General features: G+C 35.6%; 1 protein-coding gene across 1 annotated transcript; it reads left to right on the top strand.

The window, feature by feature from the left end:
• The first annotated feature begins 3,472 nt into the window (after nt 1-3,472).
• LOC107956695 (pumilio homolog 18) lies at nt 3,473-5,050 on the top strand. The gene has a single exon (XM_016892263.2). It carries the CDS (start codon nt 3,539-3,541, stop codon nt 4,814-4,816), a length of 1,278 nt encoding a protein of 425 aa, XP_016747752.1. The 5' UTR covers nt 3,473-3,538; the 3' UTR covers nt 4,817-5,050.
• Nucleotides 5,051-22,323: the final 17,273 nt, after the last annotated feature.

Raw genomic sequence — 22,323 nt, 5'->3', positions numbered from 1 at the left:
AAATGACTGCACTTTTTATAAGAGGGCCGTTGAATAACAAATAACAATTTTATTAACTTCACATTGACCTTTTTTATATGTGATTTTCGTCATTAATCAAAGAATCCATTTAGATATCTGCAATTTCAAAAAAAAAATCAATTTAATTAATTTATTGCAAAAAACACATTTCGGTAACTAATTTGCATTTGGGCCTTTTTACCCTACACATTTTAACTAATAATTTATAATTATTACTAATAAAATTATTTCTAAGCTTCCTTTAAAACCCTAAAACAAAAATTTATTCCCTAATCCCTAATCTCCTCTGTTTTTTAAAACAAACACACATGCCTTCTCCTTCCTCTTCTCTACCCTAATATATAAGTTTTTCTTCTTCTTTTTTTCCTTCTCATTTCTTTCTCTTTTACCTTCTCTATTAATTGTTTTTTTTCTTTTTTACCTTCCTTCTCCTTCTACTTTCTTTCTCTTTTATCTTTTCTGCTAACTTTTTCTTTTCTTTTTCACCTTCTTCATTTTCTCTTCTCTACTCCTTTCTTTTCAACTCCAAAACTCCTCCCTCTATTTCTTTAGCACCGAATGGGGGACCATGGCTGGTTATAAGGCCCTCCAAACCAAAACATCCACTCACATGAAGTAACATTGCCTCATCCCATCACGTCAGCTCCCCTATGTCGACAAGACCTCTCGCTGACACCGGTGTTGCTTGTCAGTGAGACTTCATCAATAAGGTGCCGCCTGTCAGAGAGGCTTAACCCATTGGTGTCACCTATCAACAAGGCTTCACCAAAAATACCATTTTCATATTTTGACCCCTATTTTAATCCATTTTGACCAGTATTTAACCCATTTTGACCTATATACGAGTTTTCAGTGCCGCTAATGAAGATACCTTCACCCATTAGTTTTTTTTGTTTAACGGTGACTGACATGTTTCAGAAAAGAGGGGTGGTGCTGCCTCTTTGACACCCTTCACCACCATACCATACCATTTTTGTACAGTAAAAACTCTATAAACTAATACCCTTTGGACTTGGAAAAATTATTATTTTATCGAGGTTATTAGTTTATCGATAAATGAATATTTTATTAATTTATCGATAAATTAATTAGAGAAAATTTCATACTCTATGCATGAGTTTTTTTTTATTTATCAAAATCCAATATGCATGTAGGTGCAATGAATCAAAGTTAATTGGTTCATGTAACAAAAAAAGAGTTAATTAATTGGCTCATGTAACCAAAAAGAAAAAAAAGAGTTAATGGTTTCAAAATCTAATACGTATATATTCATTGGATAGATTAAAAATTTTATTATAAATAAACACATGTACGTATCAAAATATTGTAATTCATATAATCTTTTCCTCCATGGCTCCCATTTGAAAAGTGTAAAAAAGTCTACATTGACAGATGAGATGAGAAAAGCATTATGTGAGTACAAAAATGAGCATCCCTCTTCAAGTCAAAAATATTTGCAACAGTGGGTTCAACAAACATTTGATCTCTCTATTAGCCAATCAACAATATCAAATACTCTTAAAAGGTCATCTGAATATTTGTCAAAATAGATAAAGAATAGCAATGTTAAAAGGCACAAATCAGCCAAATATTCTTAATTAGATAAGGTATTGTATGAGTGGTTTCTCCAATATCAAGAGAAAGTAAACATGACTAGAGAAATAATTCAAACTAAAGCAAAAGGGTTTCTGCAGAAAATGTATGATGATGCAAATTCTAAATTTAACTTCTCAATTGGTTGGCTAGAACAATTCAAGGCAAGACAAGGGATTAAGTCTTATAGAAGATTTGGTAAAAGTGGTTCAGTTGTTATGGAGAATATTGGAGATGCTTTACCTCAAATAAGAGCTAAATTGGAAAATTTTGATTGGAAGAATATCTATAATGTGGATGAAATAAGCTTATTTTATCGTTTGAAAGTAGAGATCATTTACTGGCTACAAAAGCAATTATAAGGACAAAAAAAGGACATGAAAGACTTACTATTGTGGTTTGTTACAATAAGGATAGTTCAGATAAAATGCCTCTTTTGGTTATTGGTAAGTTTGTTAATCCCAGATGCTCTAAACATGTGAATATTGACAATTTTAACTGTCATTATCGAGCCAACAAAAAAGCATGGATGACTGGATTACTTTTTCAAGATTTTATTCGTTGGTTTGATGCTAAAATGACTAGTAGAAAGGTATTGCTTATGGTAGACAATTGCCTAGCCCATCCCAAGGATATTGAAGGCTTGAGAAACGTTGAATTATTCTTTTTGCCTTCATATTCAACCATGTGATGCTGAAATTATTAGAGCAGTTAAGATTTATTATTAGCACCGCTTTTATTCTAGCATCTTGGAAGGTTATGAGAAAGGAGAAATAGATCCTGAAAAGATTAATGTATTGGATGTAATCCATTTTATTAATGCTGCTTGGAATATTGATGTGAAGACTACAACTATTGCAAATTGTTTTCGACATTGCAAAATTTGATTTGAGGATATGCCTCTCGAACAAGAAATTAGTGATGTTGAAGGCATTCATAAATTAAAAGAAGTAATTTCTTGTTTACACTATAGAAATGCCATGGATGTTGAGCAGATTTTGAATTATCCAAGTGAAAATGAATCTTTGATGGAGTCACCTACGGATGAAGAAATTATTCAAGGAGTAATGGATGTGCCGGCTGATGACGAGCAAGATCTAAATGACAATAGTGTTTTACCACATGTTTCTCCAAAAGAGGCTTTTCTAGCTGTGGATACCTTGAAGAATTATTTAATATAACACGAGAAGAATATACGAGATTTGGTTTATACCCTTCTAAAAGTTAAAATAAAATTGTATTTGATTCACATGCAAAGAATAAGTAGTTAACTATAGATGCATATTTAGCAAAGAATAAAATTGAAAAAAAAAGAGTTATCTAGAAAACACTTTAGTTTTATGTATTGTATATAAAAATTTCAGTATATTTAATGAATTATTATTTTATATTTTCATTGGGCCCTTAAGGATTTTTCTAAAAAATATTATCTTATACATTTAGCGATGTTATTATTTTATCCCCTTGGCCCCAAGTCGGGACCGAAAATTATTATTTAACTGAGATTATTAATTTATCGAATATTCATTTATTGAGGTTTTACTGTAATTAATTGAACTGGTATACCATTTTAGATATTTATTAATTTTTTTATATTATATACATAAGTCTAAAATTTAAATATTTAGTTTGATATAATAAGAAATTAAATATATGGAGGGTTAATTCTTAAGATTAACTAGAATTGAGATTACTTGTCAAACAAGTAATCACGTTTTCTCAATCCCAGTTTGTGGAGAAGTTTAAAATCCTACGGAGAGTCGAAGAAGAGATTTCAAGTATTGTTTTTAAAAATATAATATGAATATCCTACTTCCAAAAGAACCTGGAAAACATACTTCGAATCCAACAACAATTTCAATGTGTTACAAATACCAAAGATCTCATTGTCTTTCCTTGCATCCTCTCTCTTCTTCCTGTTTCAATGGAGAGTTCAACTCATCCCCAAAACCCCAACACAATGGCTTCCATGTATTCTTCTTCTCTTGAAGCACTTCAGCTTCCTTTTGAAAATCTGCATCTTTTCGACAATTCGTCTTTGTCTTTGAATGCTTCTTCAACTGGCGTTTTCCCTGATCCTCAACGGAACCATGGTTTAGGTTTTTCAAGGGTTGGGAGTTTTCGGTCTTGTTTGGATTACTTTACCGGAGAATCTATGAATCTGGGTTCTTCCATGTTCGATGACGTTAATTCTAATGTAAGCCCTGGGTTTCAACCTATCTTCAGTTTGGATTCAGAGTATTCTTATGGTTACAGTAATTGGGTTATTGATATGGCAAAGACTGAAGAGGGATCAAAAGATCTCCAGAAATTGTTATCTAATTCAACAAATAACAATAGGATATTTAGTTGGGTTTTCGACTTCATAGTCGAGTTGATGATCGATCAATCCGGTCGCTATTTATTCCAAAAATTGATCGAATCTGCAGACGAAACCCAGTTGCAAATGATACTGGAAAAGCTATTAGTTCCTCACAATTACATTTACTATGCATCACTTCTCAAATATGGAAGCTGTTCAATCAAGAAATTGATCACTGTTCTTGAGAAATCACCATTGATTACTTGTGTCATTAAAGCTTTGGGTGACAAATTCGAAAAATTGATGATGGATCCGATCGGACACTATGTGATATTCGAGTGCCTCGATGTTCTCGATTCTCAGACTAACGATCCGTTAAACATTCAAGCGATGAAACATTGTTTGGAACTCGTTAGACACGAGCAAGGATCGGTGTCGATGAGCGGGTTTGTGACCCGAATCAAAGGACCGCGACGAGATCAACTGCTGAAATTGATAAGTAGGAATTCGGCATTCCTAGCACAAGATCCCACAGGGAACTATGTTGTCCAATGTGTGATACGACTCCAAAACCCTGCGATGAATGACCAAATATTCAGGAATTTGGAAGGCTACTATGTGAAATTGTCGACAACGAAAACCGGAAGTTATGTGGTGGAGCACTGCTTGCTATCGTCAGGGTTGGATCGGGTGATAAACGAGCTTCTTCGAAGTGATCGATTGGTTTCGGTCGCGAAAGATCGGTATGGAAACTATGTTGTTCAAACAGCTTTGAAAGAGAGTAAGAAAAGGGAAATTTCACTTCATGGAAGTCTTGTTGTGAAACTGGAACAACATTTGAAGTGTCTGCAACATGGATATGGAAGAAATGTTGTGTCAGTGTTGAGATGCCTGCAGTAAACAAGCTTCACGTCTTTCATTTAGCTTTTTTTAGGATAATTAAGTGTTGGATTTTAGTGAAATCTTTGTTGATAATTCCAGTATTTTTCTAGTGTAGCATCAATTCTTTGTTGGTTTTCTTTTCTTTTTTTGTTCACAATCATTTGTTACTTGTTAGCTATGGAGTCCCTGTTTTGTTATCAGATGTGATGAATTTTCTTCTTCTTTTAAAAAAAAAAATCATAAATGCAATGGATTTTCAATAATTAATATTTAGCACACATGAATAATTTTTTTTCATTAAATCCTTTGTTTGGGAAAAAAAGGTAAAATATATGTATTAATCCCAATTAATGTGAAATATTATATGTTATATAATATTTTTTTTCACTCATGTTATAAAAAAAAAACCAAACACAATGATATTTAGAAAAAAAAATTAAAAACAACTTAAACCAGCCTGTTTATGTTGAAATTTTATGGTGTATATATATTTTTAGATTATAAAAAGATGAAGAATACTCTCATAATAATATTTATTTATTACTTTGTAAAAAGAATGCGTTTTTGGTAATTTCTTAACTGAGTTGGAATTCGATTGATAGGTAATACTAAATCAAATAGTATAGAAACTTAAGTGATACACTTTCTTTTATCTTTATAACCAATCATTATAATTCGTTTTACTATTTGAAACTAGTCATGTTTGGATCGAGAGTGCCATTCAAATAAAACCCTCTTAATAATAAGGATTGACTCTAAGATTCAAACTTTGTCCAAATATATATATATCTTATAAATAAATTTGAATTACTCATAACAATGTAAAATTTATTATATCTGTATAAAATTTAAAAAAAAAGAAGAAATGTGTCAAATAATGGGCACAATACCAAAAAAAAGCCCTATTTTTTTAAAATTTACCGAAATGGGCCCGGTGTTTTATTATTTACCGGAATGGGCCATTTTTCCCGAAATCGCATTCACGTCAGCGCGATGTCAGGGGATGTGTCAGCAAATCGCGTCCACGTCAGAGCGCTTTGCTTACATGGACACAAATCGTGCCTACAAGGACACGATTTGCTGACACATTACGCTGACGTGGACGCGATTTCGGGAAAAATGGCCCATTCTGGTAAATAATAAAATACCGGGTCCATTTCGATAAATTTTAAAAAAATAGGGCTTTTTTTGGTATTTTGCCCCAATATATATTACTGTAATATTGAAGAGTTAATTGATTAAAAAAATAAATGCAACAAGTACAAAAAAAGATTCAAAATTATTGCCAACAAGGTACTAAGGGAAAAGAGCAAGCATCTTAACCAACTAAGCTAAACTAATTAATTAACCTATTATAAAAATACTGTTATTATCTTAATTATATTACTTACGTTCTAACGATTTATCGGACCTATTCCATACACGTGTCAAATCAGAAAAAATAATACAATAATTCTGTAAAAAAATCTGGTGTTTACTTCAAATAAATAAGGAAAATAATGATTTAAATGTTTCAAAATTCAATTTTAAACTGAAAAAATCAAAATTTAGAGGTAAAAAAGGATCTTTTTTGATAAAAACTGCGGCAAACCACCTTTGGCAGTTTGTCAGCATGTAGATCTTGAAAAGTTATTCGAAATAAAAAAAAATCGTCTCAATCGGACAACCGAGCCAAAAGTTATGGCCTTTCAAAGTTTTCCAAGCTAAAAAACCTAAACGGTCAATTTTTTGACTGGTGGGTACTGTTCACGTACGGCGCAAATCGCGTCCACGTAAGCGCGATTTGTTGCCAAGTAAGTAATCGCGCTGCCGTGGACGCAATTTGCTGACACGTCCCCTGACATCGCGTTGACGTGGACGCGATTTCGGGGAAAATGACCCATTCCGGTAAATAATAAAATATCGGGCCCATTTCGGTAAATTTTTTAAAAAATAGGGCTTTTATGTGTAATTTGCCCTCAAATAATGTCTAGGTTTTATAAATAAATTTCCAATTCTAAATTTGATATATCAAAAAATAAAAAATAAAAATTGGAATTGGAATTGGGATTGGAATTTAAGGAATTGGAATTCAAATTTTTTATTTAATATAAAAAATAAATTTGTAAATCCAAATTCCTGATTATTAAGATTGTTTGAATCAAACTAAACTAGTGGAATCGAGAATTAATAAGGTATTTATACGTAGAAAGGCATTGAACCCGTTAACTTGAAAATTGATTGAACCAAGCAAAAAATTAATTCAACTGATGATTAAACTGACTGTAGAAGCTCACTTTTGCTTGGGCCCGAAAAAAAAAACAAACCAAAAATAAAATAAATAAAACCAAAAATCAAAAGTCCATAACAGTCAATTTACAATATGGCCCAATATAGCCCAAATTAGAAAACCCTAATGGCCCAAGAACCTAAACAGTATTCAAAAAAAAAAACCCTAGCCCCCTGGCACCACACGTCCCCCACGACAACACGCTTGCACCCTGAGGTCTGCCACCGTCAACTGCTTTACCACTATAATCCTCAACAATTTGCTTGTAAGAAAAAAGAAAGAAAAAACAGCGAACAGTGAAAAAACAATGTAATGTATTCAACTATAAAAACCAAAACAAAAAACTATGTAAAAAATATACGTACAAGGAAATAAAGAAACATTGAATCTATTTTTTTTTGAAAACGTTAAACAAAAATAAAAAAGTTCTTACCTTGCCGCCTTCGCTGGTGACTTCTCTAGCTTAGAAAGCCACCGAACCCTTGGTGGTTCGCTGCAAGCCTCGTCGAAGAACTGGAAATCGAAAGGTTTTTTGGAAAATTTTTAGGGTTTCGGTATCAATTTTTTTAAAAAAAATGGGTTGAAAGGGTTTAAAAGGGGATTTCTTTTAAAAAAAAGAAAAGAAAAAAGCAATTTTTTAATTTTCTGGCCACGGGAACGGCAGTCTCCGTCGCCGATGGCTGGTGGCCACATGGATCAGCTGCGCTCCGGTGGCCGGACCCAGATCCTCTTCAGAGAAAAAAAGAGAGAGAAAACAAAGTGTTCATTTTTTTTAAAACAGTTTAAAATGAATTTTTTGGATTTTTTTACTTGAATAGGGCGCCAAAACGACGTCATTTCAAGGGATTCCGAAATGCCCCAAAATGACGCCATTTTGGGCCAGAGCTGATGTAACAGCCCAACTCTAGGCCTAGTTGGAACACTGGTTTCGGGACCACAAATCCGACGAGGGAAAATATGGTTATTATTATATTTTCATGGTCTACAATTTCACGGAAAATTTTTGTAAAAAATTCGTTCGAAAATTTCGACGTTTGGGCACTCAATTTAGTCAAAAGGACTAAATTGTAAAAAGTGCAAAAGTTGAGTTCTACATCTTAAAGGTATCTAATTGTTATGAAATTTTAAATTGGAGGTCTTTATGTGGTAATTAGACCATTAGTTAGTTGATGGACAAAAATGGGCATAGAATTAGTGAAATAGATTTTTTTTAAGTAAGGGCATTTTAGTCATTTGGTAATTAAATAGAATTAAATGGGAAAAAGATGGAAAAATATGCTCATCTTCTTTATGGTGAACGAAATCAGCAAGGGGGAAACCATAGTTAGGGTTTTCAAGCTTCCAAGCTCTATAATCAAGAAAGACGAGAAGAATACCTCAAACAGGGAAAAGAGAAAGTAGTGGAGTAAATTGAAAAATTACGATATTTTGCACCGAGTGACATCAATCAACTCGGAACTTGGGCGGAGTGAGATAATCATCTACACTATCATCAACGCTTGGGTATTTTGCAACTCATATTTTGGAAACATGGCATGTATAGACGACTTTATGTATTATGGCATAAACAAATATATAGTATGTTTCGGTTTAAAATGTTGATGTTTATTATTAGACAAATTGAGTATGATCATACAACTGTTTTTGGTTGGATTATTGGAATTGTTTGAAAGTGTGATTGAAAACTTGCAGGGGGTTGTACGTAAAAATAAGCAGAAATGCTGTCGAAATTTTTAAAAAAATAGTAATACCTCATACTCTGTTCTGTTAAGGAATACGGGTAAGGGGTGTTACATTTTAGTGGTATCAGAGCTACGGTTTAGTCGGTTCTCGGACAAATAAAATATGTGTGAAAGTCAGTCTATACATGCCATAAATATATTGTGATAGTGTGATGATTTCTGACAATTTAAAATTTTATTTTATATAGTAAATGGATCCTGACCGAAGTATAGCAGATGATGTTGAAAGTAACGTGCCGGCTCCCGCACAAGGGACCGCGGATGAAGAGAGTAGACATGAGACATATAGCCAGGATGAGGCTCGGGAAGCCTTCCTTCGGATGATGAGTGATTGGTATACAGAATATGTTTGTGAAAATCCGAATGTTCCATCTCCTCCACCCCCTCCTATTCCTCAACCGGTCCCCGTAGCTCCACAAAGTGTTAGGTTGGTAAGATCAAGTAAACCACTAGTTGACAGAATTCGAAAGTATGGGGCTGAAGATTTCAGGGCTAATGTTGATGATGATCCGAAAAAAGCAGAGTTTTGGCTTGAAAATACTATTCGGGTATTTGATGAATTATCCTGTACTCTTGAGGAATGTTTGAAATGTGCTGTGTCTTTACTGAAGGATTCAGCATACCGTTGGTGGAAAACATTAATATCGATGGTTCCGAAAGAAAGAGTTACTTGGGACTTCTTCCAGGAGGAATTCAAGAAGAAATATATAAGCCAACGGTTTATTGATCAGAAACGCAAGGAGTTTCTCGAATTGAAACAGGGCCGAAGGTCAGTGGCAGAATATGAACGGGAGTTTGTTAAGCTCAGCAAATATGCCCAGGAATGTGTGCCCACAGAGGCTATTATGTGTAAAATATTCGAAGAGGGGTTAAACGAAGATATCAGATTGCATGTTGGGGTTTTAGAGTTAAAAGAATTTGTAGTATTGGTTGATCGAGCCTGTAAGGCTGAAGAACTGAGTAAAGAAAAGAGAAGAGCGGAGATGGAAGCTCGAGATGTAAGAAAAAGGTCAATGAGCAGGACCTTTCAATCTAAACCGAAGAAGTTTAAAGGGATGGATCCACGATCAACTGGTTCATCTGGGTATTCACGTAGAGATCGAGGGAAACCATATTCTGGAGCTAAAACTCAAGCTACCTCAGTGGCCAGTGCGGGCAGTGTGGGGAATACCAGACCTGAGTGTCAACAGTGTGGCAGGCGACATGCTGGTGAGTGTTGGGGATTTAAACGAGCTTGCTTCAGATGTGGTTCTCAAGAGCAATATATAAAAGATTGCCCTGAGAGAATAGTGGAAGAAAGATTACAAAGAGCTGGATCGGGTGATATTGTTGGCAGAGGTAGACCATCGAGGAACGTTGCAAGCAAAGCCAGTGGTAAAAGTGTAGTAAAAGATACAACTGGGAGATCAGAAACTAGAGCCATACGTGCTCATGAGGATGCATCATCTCCCGACGTGATTACTGGTACATTTTCTCTTCGTGATATTGATGTTGTTGCTTTGATTGACCCTGGTTCTACTCATTCATATGTATGTGTAAATTTGGTATCTATTAAGAAATTGCTCGTTGAAAATATTGAATTTGTAGTTAAAGTATCAAATCCTTTAGGCAAGTATGTCTTAGTCGATAAGATTTGCAAGACTTGTCCTTTGATGATTCGAGGTCACTGTTTCCCGGCTAATTTGATGTTGTTACCATTTGATGAGTTTGATGTTATTTTGGGGATGGATTGGTTGATATTGCATGATGCCAAGGTAAATTGTAGACAGAAAATTCTAGAATTAAAATGTGAAAATGGTGAAATTCTTCGGGTTGAAGCAGAGGAGTCGAATAAATTGCCTATGGTGATTTCACACATGTCTGCTCAGAAATACTTGAGAAAACGATGTGAAGCCTATATTGCTTATGTGTTGAATACTGGTATAACTGGGTCGAAGCTTGAACCAGTGCCGGTAGTTTGTGAATTTCCAGACGTATTTCCAGAGGAGCTGCCTGGGTTACCTCCGATTAGAGAAGTTGAGTTTGCTATTGACTTGTTACCGGATACTACACCGATTTATATCGTTCCGTATCGGATGGCTCCGACTGAATTGAAAGAATTAAAAGCTCAGCTACAAGAATTGACAGATAAAGGATTTGTGAGGCCAAGTTTTTCTCCTTGGGGTGCTCCTGTGCTATTCGTGAAAAAGAAGGACGGCTCTATGAGACTTTGTATTGACTATCGTCAGCTCAACAAAGTGACTATAAAGAACAAGTATCCTTTGTCGAGAATTGATGATTTGTTTGACCAACTAAAAGGGGAAATAGTGTTTTCAAAGATCGATCTGAGGTCTGGTTACTATCAGTTGAGAGTTAAAGAGTCCGATGTGAAAAAAACCACTTTTAGAACGAGGTATGGACACTATGAATTTCTAGTAATGCCTTTTGGGTTGACTAATGCTCCGGCTATTTTTATGGATTTAATGAAACGAATTTTTCGGCCGTATCTGGATAAATTTGTGGTAGTGTTCATAGATGATATTTTAATTTATTCACGGGATGAATCCGAGCATGCAGAACATTTGAGGACTGTGTTGCAGATTCTGAGAGAAAAGAAATTGTATGCTAAATTCAGCAAAAGTGAGTTTTGGCTTCGTGAGGTTGGATTCTTGGGACATATAGTTTCAAGTGAAGGTATTCGGGTTGATCCAAGCAAAATTTCAGCAATTGTTGATTGGGAACCACCAAAGAATGTATCTGAAGTTAGAAGCTTTCTGGGCTTAGTCGGGTATTATAGACGCTTTGTCAAGGGATTCTCGATGATTTCTTCTCCTATGACTAAGTTACTACAGAAGAATGTCAAGTTTGAATGGACCGATAAATGTTAGCAAAGTTTCGAGAAATTAAAGGCATTGTTGACTGAGGCGCCAGTGTTGGTGCAACCTGAGTCAGGGAAGGAGTTTGTAATTTACAGTGATGCATCGTTGAATGGTCTTGGGTGTGTGTTAATGCAAGAGGGCAAAGTAAGCTTATGCTTCAAGACAGTTGAAACCGCACGAGAAGAATTATTCGACGCATGATTTAGAATTGGCTGTTATTGTTTTTGCTTTAAAAATTTGGCATCATTATTTGTATGGTGAAAAGTGTCGAATCTTCATTGATCATAAGAGCTTGAAGTATTTAATGAGCCAAAAAGACTTGAATTTGCAGCAACGAAGATGGCTCGAACTAATTAAAGATTATGAATTAGTGATTGATTATCACCCCGGGAAAGCTAATGTGGTTGCTGATGCCTTGAGCAGAAAATCTTTATTTGCTTTGAGAGCTATGAGTACGAGATTAACTTTATCGGATGATGGTTCAATTTTGGCTAAAATGAGAGCTAGACCGTTATTTCTTCAACAAATTCAGGAAGCTAAAAAGAATGACAGTAAATTGCAAGCCAGGAGAGCTCAATGTGAAGCAGGTGTTGACTCAGATTTTCAAATTGGTTCAGATGATTGCCTGATGTTCCAGGATAGAGTATGTATACCGAGAAATGATGAGTTAATTTAGACCATTTTATGTGAGGCACATAGTGGTGATTTGTCAGTTCACCTAGGTAGTGTGAAAATGTATAATGATTTGAAGAAATTGTATTGGTGGCCGGGCATGAAAAAGAATATCTCAGAATTTGTATCAAAGTGTTTAATTTGTCAACAAGTGAAAGCTGAGCATCAAGTACCATCGGGTTTACTTCAGCCGGTAATGATCCCAGAGTGGAAGTGGGACAGTATCACGATGGATTTTGTGACAGGATTGCCTTTAACTCCAAAGAAGAAATATGCTATTTGGGTAATTGTTGATAGACTGACAAAGTCGGCCCATTTCATTCCAGTACGCATTGATTACTCACTTGACAGGTTTGCGGAGTTATATGTTGCTGAAATAGTGAGATTACATGGGGTGCCTAAATCTATTATATCGGATAGAGATTCGAGGTTTACATCGAGGTTTTGGATAAAATTGCAGGAAGCCTTGGGTACGAAATTGAACTTTAGTACTGGGTTTCCATCCGCAAACTGACGGGCAATCAGAAAGAGTAATTCAAGTTCTTGAAGACATGCTTTGGTGTTGTATTTTAGAAATTGAAGGCAGTTGGGAACAATATCTACCATTGGTTGAATTTGCTTATAACAACAGCTATCAGTCAAGTATACGAATGGCACCGTATGAAGAATTATATGGGCGTAAATGTAGAACTCCTTTATATTGGACTCAACTCGGTGAAAACCAAATTCATGGAGTTGATTTGGTGAAAGAAACCGAAGAAAAAGTGAAAATAATCCGTGACTGTTTAAAAGCTGCTTCAGATCGGCAAAAGTCATATGCGGGTTTAAAGAGGAAAGAAATTGAGTTTCAAGTGGGTGATAAAGTGTTCTTGAAAGTATCTCCATGGAAGAAGATTCTGAGATTTGGGCGTAAAGGTAAATTGAGTCCACGATTTATTGGACCGTATGAAGTTATTGAAAGAATTGGACCTGTAGCTTATCGGTTAGCTTTACCGGCAGAGTTGGAAAGGATACATAATGTAATTCATGTATCGATGTTGCGACGTTATCGTTCGGATCCTTCACATATAGTTTCTCCTACAGAGATTGAAGTTCGACCGGATATGACTTATGAGGAGGAACCGATAAAGATTCTGGCTCGAGAAGTCAAACAGTTAAGAAATAAAAGTGTAGCCTTAGTGAAAGTGTTGTGGCAAAAACATGGAATGGAAGAGGCTAGTGGGAACCGGAGGAAGTTATGAGGAAACGTACCCAAACCTCTTTTCTGGTAAGATTTCCGGGGACGAAAATCCCTAAAGGAGGGAGAATTGTAACTGCCCGACTCTGGGCCTAGTCGGAACAGTGGTTTCGGGACCACAAATCTGACAAGGGAAAATATGGTTATTATTATATTTTCATGGTCTACAATTTCACGGAAAGTTTTTGTAAAAATTTCGTTCGAAAATTTCGAAGTTTGGGCACTCAATTTAGTCAAAAGGACTAAATTGTAAAAAGTGCAAAAGTTGAGTTCTACATCTTAGAGGTATCTAATTGTTATGAAATTTTAAATTGGAGGTCTTTATGTGGTAATTAGACCATTAGTTAATTGATGGACAAAAATTGGCATAGAATTAGTGAAATAGATTTTTTTTAAGTAAGGGCATTTTAGTCATTTGGTAATTAAATAGAATTAAATGGGAAAAAGATGGAAAAATATGCTCATCTTCTTTATGGTGAACGAAATCAGCAAGGGGGAAACCATAGTTAGGGTTTTCAAGCTTCCAAGCTCTATAATCAAGAAAGACGAGAAGAATACCTCAAACAGGGAAAAGAGAAAGTAGTGGAGTAAATTGAAAAATTACGATATTTTGCACCGAGTGACATCAATCAACTCGAAACTTGGGCGGAGTCAGATAATCATCTACACTATCATCAACGCTTGGGTATTTTGCAACTCATATTTTGGAAACATGGCATGTATAGACGACTTTATGTATTATGGCATAAACAAATATATAGTATGTTTCGGTTTAAAATTTTGATGTTTATTATTAGACAAATTGAGTATGATCATACAACTGTTTTTGGTTGGATTATTGGAATTGTTTGAAAGTGTGATTGAAAACTTGCAGGGGGTTGTACGTAAAAATAAGCAGAAATGCTGTCGAAATTTAAAAAAAAATAGTAATACCTCATACTCTGTTCTGTTAAGGAATACGGGTAAGGGGTGTTACATTTTAGTGGTATCAGAGTTACGGTTGAGTCGGTTCTCGGACAAATAAAATATGTGTGAAAGTCAGTCTATACATGCCATAAATATATTGTGATAGTGTGAAAGTCATTTGGTAATTAAATAGAATTAAGTAGGAAAAAGATGGAAAAATATGCTCATCTTCTTCATGGTGAACGAAATCAGCAAGGGGGAAGCCATAGTTAGGGTTTTCAAGCTTCCAAGCTCCATAAACAAGAAAGACGAGAAGAATACCTCAAACGGGGAAAAGAGAAAGTAGTGGAGTAAATTGAAAAGTTACGATATTTTGCACCGAGTGACATCAATCAACTCGGAACTTGGGCGGAGTGAGATAATCATCTACACTATCATCAACGCTTGGGTATTTTGCAACTCATATTTTGGAAACATGGCATGTATAGACGACTTTATGTATTATGGCGTAAACAAATATATAGTATGTTTCGGTTTAAAATGTTGATGTTTATTATTAGACAAATTGAGTATGATCATACAACTGTTTTTGGTTGGATTATTGGAATTGTTTGAAAGTGTGATTGAAAACTTGCAGGGGGTTGTACGTAAAAATAAGCAGAAATGCTGTCGAAATTTAAAAAAAATAGTAATACCTCATACTCTGTTCTGTTAAGGAATACGGGTAAGGGGTGTTACATTTTAGTGGTATCAGAGCTACGGTTTAGTCGGTTCTCGGACAAATAAAATATGTGTGAAAGTCAGTCTATACATGCCATAAATAAGCAGAAATGCTGTCGAATTTTTTTTAAAAAAAATTAGTAATACCTCATACTCTGTTCCGTTAAGGAATACGGGTAAGGGGTGTTACAGCTGAACCTCCCGACCTAGGATCCGCGTATTTTTAAAAGGGACGGGATATTTTCAATTTTGGTCCTTTCTTTTTTTCATCTTTTTAATTTAATCCTGTTCAATTTTATTTATTTTAATTTTTGCCCCACAGTTTAAATTCCTGTACAATTTAGTCCCATGACCCACTGTGGACCCCTTGAGAAGTGACACATGTCAAATAAGGGGGATAATTGCCCTTTGACCCCCTAAAGTTTTTATCCTATTTTAATTTATTCATTTTAGTTTTTTTTTAAGTTTAGACTGTTAGTTTTGTTATATTTTAAATTTAGTCTTTTATTCCCTCTTCTTTATTTATTTTGTGATCTATACTTTAAGTTTCTCTTAAATTTCAATTTAGTCTTTATTTGGTTAATTTTGCCTCTTTATTTACTATATTATTTATTTTAGTATGTAAAATTTATGTTATTTATATTTTATTGATACGTTTTTTTATGTTATCCATGTTATCATCATTTTATTTACTCATAATATTATTATGATAATAGTTACAATATGGTTGTCGATGTTATTATTATAAACCGGTATTCTTGTTACTATTATAGTTACATTATTATTGTTATTTACCAACGTGTTTCTTTTATTTTATTTTAATTTTTAATTTTTAATTTCTTCATTTATTTTATTTTATTTTGCTTATTACACTAACATCATCATTTCATTTTTTTTACCTACATGATTATTTCATTTTATTTTGCTATCACAATGTACTTATCATTTTTTGTTACATTATGCCCAAATAAATTAAATATATCCCGTTTTAAAAGTTACACTCATTTTATCTAATGCATATAAAATATTCAAAACCGAGGCAATGTTCGTTATTTTTGGGATTCGAAGAAGTTGTGCTCCTAACTTACAGAGTATGGCATCTCCCTAGAACCGAAGTAATCGAATAACCTATTTAAAATAACAAAAAAGAAATTTAGGTAACAATCAAATGGCGTTTATTCTGGTTTTCGAGAATTCGAGAGATCGTGTCTTAACTTACGAGATATGATCTTTCCTTCTCGATTAACTCGGAATAAGGCCCGTTTCCATAAAACTTAATTTATTTAAGTAATTTTAATTAAAAATAACATCATGTAAAGTGAAATCGTGTTTTAATTTTTTTTTAAAATTTTAAATTCTCGACACTAAAACATCAAGTACTCAACTAGGTACCAATTTTGGGCGTTACTAAGGCGCTAATCCTTCTTCGTGCTTAACCGGCTCCCGAACTCATCTCTTGAATTTTGTAAACCAAAAATCGTTGTTTTAGTAAATCAAACCATTTATTAAAACGATCAAATTAAGAGATGATCCGATCACACCTTGTAAAAAGATTGGTGGCGACTCCATTTTAGTTCTTTTTTAAATAAAAAAGTTAATTTCAAAAAGGGTTTCGACAGCTTAGCAACTCCACTGAGAACAAAATAAGAGAGTCAAGCCGCGAGTTGATTAATTTTGGTCTTTTTGTCAAAAATTGATAATTTGATTTAAATTTACGATCCCTTCATTGCATTTCATCCTTCATTTTTGTGGTCTTCATCATTTTGTTGCATAATGATATGTTTGCTTTATTGGTTCGAGTCTCTTGGTATGTTTCTACATATTGCATTGCATAATCGTTAGATTTTTCCCTTCTTAAGTAGAAGTGAGAAGTTATTCCTTCGTGAGGTCTTCACCTCCATATAGGATAGTGGATTGCTTTCAAGATACATCCGTACCTATGTCTTCGTGAGATTTTCATCTTCATATAGCCATAGGGAAATGTGTTCCCATAAACCGAACTCAGTCCGTATGAGCCTATAATGGGTGAGGATCGAGGAATTTGTTGGTTCAGGTATCCTTACTTTAGAATCGAACCGTATATAATGAGCCCTAAGAGCTTACCTTAGGTAGAACCATACCGAACCTCTAGTGGTCACCTGATTAGGTGTTATATTTATTTTTTCTTGTTTTGAATTCTAAATTTGTATGAAATATACTGACTTGTTTCGTTTTGTTTTGGTTATGATTGAATTGCATTTTCATCATAGAAAAGGGTGCTGATTCACGTTCAGTGCTAAATAGAGAGCTTGTCATGGAAAAGGGATTTCTTGATAAAGTGGAAGAAAATGCGACCGTCCAGATATGGTCCGAGAAGAAACAACAAGAGAAAGGTGACAGCCTGACGGAGAGATATGTGTCAGAATTGTGGGATTTCACTTGCATTAGTGTGACTCAGAATAACCTTCAAGAGTTGGAAGAAAAATGAGACCAATGGGATGACGAAACCAAGCAGTTATTCTACTTTAACTATGGTGGCTTGTCTTATGTACTCGATGTCAAAGTGGATAAACACATATTCCAAGCTCTTGCCCAGTATTGGAATCCCACCTATAGCTACTTCACTTTTAGGAAAACAGACTTGGTGCCCACCGTAGAAGAGTACACAACTCTGCTCCGTTGCCCGAGGATCCAAGCCGACAAAGCTTATTCTAGAGTCGTCAACGTCCCAACTTTCTTGAAGAGGCTAATGAGCATAATGAGAATGAGTGAGGAATGGGTTGTGATCTGGATTAAACAAAAGGGAGATCGTAAATACATCTCTTGAAAAAATTTGTGAGATTTGATCTTAGCACATCCGGATACGAAGAAAAGAGTCGACGTCTTCGCTTTGAGTATTTACGGGTTGGTAATCTTTTTTAAAGTACTAGGGCACATAGATGATGCAGTTTCAGATCTATTCGACCGGCTTGACAAAAGGGCACATAGTGCATGCCGGAGAGCGGGTGAAGGAAGATTTATCGAGTGTGCATAACTCTTGAAAATTTATCGGGTGAAGGAAGATTTTATACCGATGTGAAGACTTCGACTAAGTCCCTTTACTCAGGATTTGGAGAGCTATTGGATACGACCCTCTACTTGTATTGAGACAGTATAGATTAAGACAATTCATACCGACAACGTAAGGGTTGGCTTAGTGCAAGTTTGCGTACAAGGGTGATAATTACAAAAAAAGGTTCGTGAAATATCGAACACTTGGAACCAACTTACAAAATGAAAGGATTCACTGCAAACCCCATGACGACCCCCGAGTATGATTGGTGGTGGGGTAAAAGAGCCAATGACAATGTCTCTGTGTCAAGTCAAGAAAACATTCGGCCAATAGAAGAACACTTACAAGTGATCCTGTCTAAGTTAGAAATCATAAAGCAAGATTTTGAAAAAAGGAGTTCAGAGCTGGGGAAAAAGATAGAACAATTGGAAGAGGAAAAGATGTAGCGTTTGTCGACGTCTAGAAGTTAGAAGTCGAGAAAATGAGAAAAGGAAAGGAAAAGGCTGAGGAAGGCTTAGACAGTCTAAAAACAGATTATAAGAAGTTGCGTTTGTCGATAAGGACTGCCGGGTTGGGTAAAACATCAGAACAATGGCGACAAGAAATCAAAAAAGAAAAGATTATAACTGATCAATGGGAAAAGAAATTCCAAGATGCTCGAGTTTGAGAAGATGCTTTAAAAAGGGATTTTTTAGAAAGCGAAACAAAAATGTTAGATTAGGAGCCTGAGTAGTAGAATTAGAAAAGTTATTACATCAATATCGTAGTCGCAACTCCGTAATTGAGTTTAAAGCAAGAGTTGAAGGGAAAGATAGAAGAGATCGAGATTGTACTGTAAAATTGTGAAATTCGAGTTGAGCTTCTTGAAATGAACAATGAGTACTGAAAAGAGCAACTCCAATGCTTTCAAGGTCAGATTAAGGATAGAGATCACGTCATGGGCAAAGCTGTGACTCAAGTACGGGAAGTAACCGACCATTTGCAAACCCTAGCGGTTCAAGTCAACATGCTGAGCTTAAAATACGAATCAGAATCGGATCAGGGACGAAAATTAGCTTGGCTTCTTAAGAAAGTCAAGGCTTTAAGTATTAGGGTAAGGCCGTATATGTAAAATGTATTCATTTTATGTAAAGGGATTTGTTTTCTAGTAAAGTTATTCTAAGAGAATTGAATTAGAATCAGCGCCTTTCTTTGCATTCATTTTTCATTCATCAGCATTATATTTCATCATATGCATTAAGTTTCACAAAAAGACCCTAATTAATCAAAAATTTTAAAGTTACCTTGGAAACCAACAAGAATTTGCCAACCGAATATTGTTACGGTACCTGAGGTAAAACTAGAGCCATGGATCAAAGGTTAGAGAGATTAAAACAAATTCAGAAAGACATGCCAGATTAGTTACAAGCCCAGTTTCAAGAACAATTAGCTAAGCTACAGCAAGATATGAGGGATCGAATACAAAAGTCCCAACGAAGCATGGTAAGCTAGTTGACCTAGTTGTTGGCCGAAAGGATTGAAAAAAAGGAAAAGTAGTGTAAATAACTCTAGGGACGATAATGAAGACCCTATATACCCCCAAGCTTTACCCTAGCAAATGTCCAAGCCCAACCAGATACATATCCACGAAGGGTACCCGTTACCATAAAACCTCAACAATATCAAGCTGGCACTTCAGCACCAGTGAATTACCCAACAGGTTTAGGTTCCAACCCTAAGGATAATCTGACCAACCCGGTTGCTCCCGATTTGGACGACATGGCCGAAATAGATAGAGCCAAGGTAAAATTATCAAAACAACTAGAAGATCGGTGCAAGTGGCTGGAAGAGAAATTTAGAGCTATGGAGAATGCCAATTACCTTTGCAGGGTTGATGCTAATGAGGTGAGCTTAGTCCCTGACCTAGTGCTCCTACCAAAATTCAAAACTCTAGAATTCAAAAAATATAATGGAACTAGTTGTTCTGAAGCCTATATCACAATGTTCTGTCGAAGAATGACGAGATACGTTAATAATGACCAATTGTTAATTCACTGCTTCTAAGATAATTTGATCGGGTCGGCCGCCAAGTGGTACAACCAGTTAAGCCATACCAAAATCAACTCATGGAAAGATCTGACACAAGCTTTCATGAAACAATACAGCCATGTGACTGACATGACACCCGATAGAATTACGTGCAAAACATGGAGAAAAAGTAAATTGAAAGCTTTAGACAGTACGCTAAGAGATGAAGAGAGGTGGAAACGCAAGTCCAACCACCTCTTCTGGAGAAGGAGACAACAATGCTTTCCATAAACACTCTAAAAGCCCCGTTTATTAACCATATATTGGGAAGTGCTACCAAGAGCTCCTCAGATATAGTAATGTCTGAAGAAATGATTGAAAATGTAGTAAGGAGTGGGAAAATAGATGAGGGGAAAATACTAAAAGATCAGCCCCGAAAAAGAAGGAAAATGAAGTGAACTCCACGAGTGTGTATAAAATTTATTCAAAACCGGTCACTGTATGTCAACCAATAACCGTAACAACCAGCCATCAACGCCCCTCAAAGCAAAAATCTAACTCGACCAAACATAGAAAAACTCCTGTTCACACCCATCCCGATGACATATAGGGAGTTATATCAGAATTTGCTCGATGCGCATGTGGTATCCCCGTTTTACTTGAACCCACGCAGGAATAACGAGACACTCAATTGAAAACTGCACTGTATTTGAAAAGCTGATTGAAAGGTTCATCAAGATAAGGATCGTAAGGTTCGATAATCTATTGGGACCTAATGTGGTAGGAAATCCGTTACCCAATCATTCAAATCAAGGGGTGAACACGATAATTGAGAGTGGAGGAAAGATAACCAAAACTGATGTGGTGAAAATAAAAACCCCACTAAATTGGGTTTGGCAAAAGATGATAGAGGGAGGATTAATCATGCAAGATTTAGAGGAGAGACATAAAGAAGAGATGAGCTACTATGAGTTCCACGTTGAAAGAGGTCATGAGATCCAAGAGTGCACTGAATTCAGAGCTTTGGTGTAAAGTTTGATGGATGATAAGGAGTTAGAATTCTTTGAAGATGTTAAAGGCTCGGAAGGAGGAACAGAAGGTCAACGGAGAAGTCGGAAGGAACACTGAATTCAGAGCTTTGGTGCAAAGTCGGAAGGATCGACGAAGACGGTCTACAAGGTCAACCATTCGGTGGTGATTATTTCACGACCAAGAAATAATGAAGCAGGAACACAAGTTGCGCCGAGAGTCATAATTCAAAAACCCATGGCTTTTCCCTATAAGGATAGCAATAGGGCTCCATAGAATTATGACTGCAACGTGATGATCCCAGGGGAGGAGAATTCGGTTGGCACTTAAGAAGAAGGCTAGGATATTGGTTTCTACACTTACAGTGGGAGACATTATGATCCTGCAAGTGCAAGAACCGAGCTTGCTAAAGAGAAAACCCTGGTAGTTGAGTACACAAAAGAAAAGACACCTAGGCTTGAATTACTAGTTACCAAGCCAATAAGTGAGAATGAGGCTAAGGAATTCCTGAAATTCTTAAAGCATAGCGAGTATAGTGTTGTAGAATAGCTACACAAACGACCAGTTAGCATATCAGTACTAGCCTTGCTCTTGAGCTGAGAGACACATTGTAGTGCATTGATGAAAGTGTTGAATGATGCTTATGTCGCTAATGATATCTCTGTGAACAAGCTAGACCGTCTAGTTAACAATATAAGTGCTGACGATTTCATATTTTTCAATGATGATGAAATACTTCCGGGGGGCAAGGGATCCATGAAGGCTCTACATATCACTACCCACTGCAAAGTATATACATTGTCAGCGGTGTTATTTGATAATGGATCTGCACTGAATGTCTTGCCTCTATCCACACTGAACAGATTACCAGTGGATAGCTCTCATATGAAGACGTTCCAAAATATAGTAAGAGCATTCGATGGTATAGAAATGACGGTGATGGGAAAGATTGAAATACCTCTTCTAATTGGTCTGAAAACATATGAGGTAGACTTTTTGGTGATGGATATGAAGCCCTCTTATAATTTCTTATTGGGTAGACCTTAGATTCACT

This window comes from Gossypium hirsutum, chromosome D07, assembly GCF_007990345.1.
Source record: "Gossypium hirsutum isolate 1008001.06 chromosome D07, Gossypium_hirsutum_v2.1, whole genome shotgun sequence".
NCBI lineage: Eukaryota > Viridiplantae > Streptophyta > Magnoliopsida > Malvales > Malvaceae > Gossypium > Gossypium hirsutum.
The sequence above is the reverse complement of the archived record's forward strand: the minus strand, read 5'-3'. Positions and strand labels throughout refer to the sequence as shown.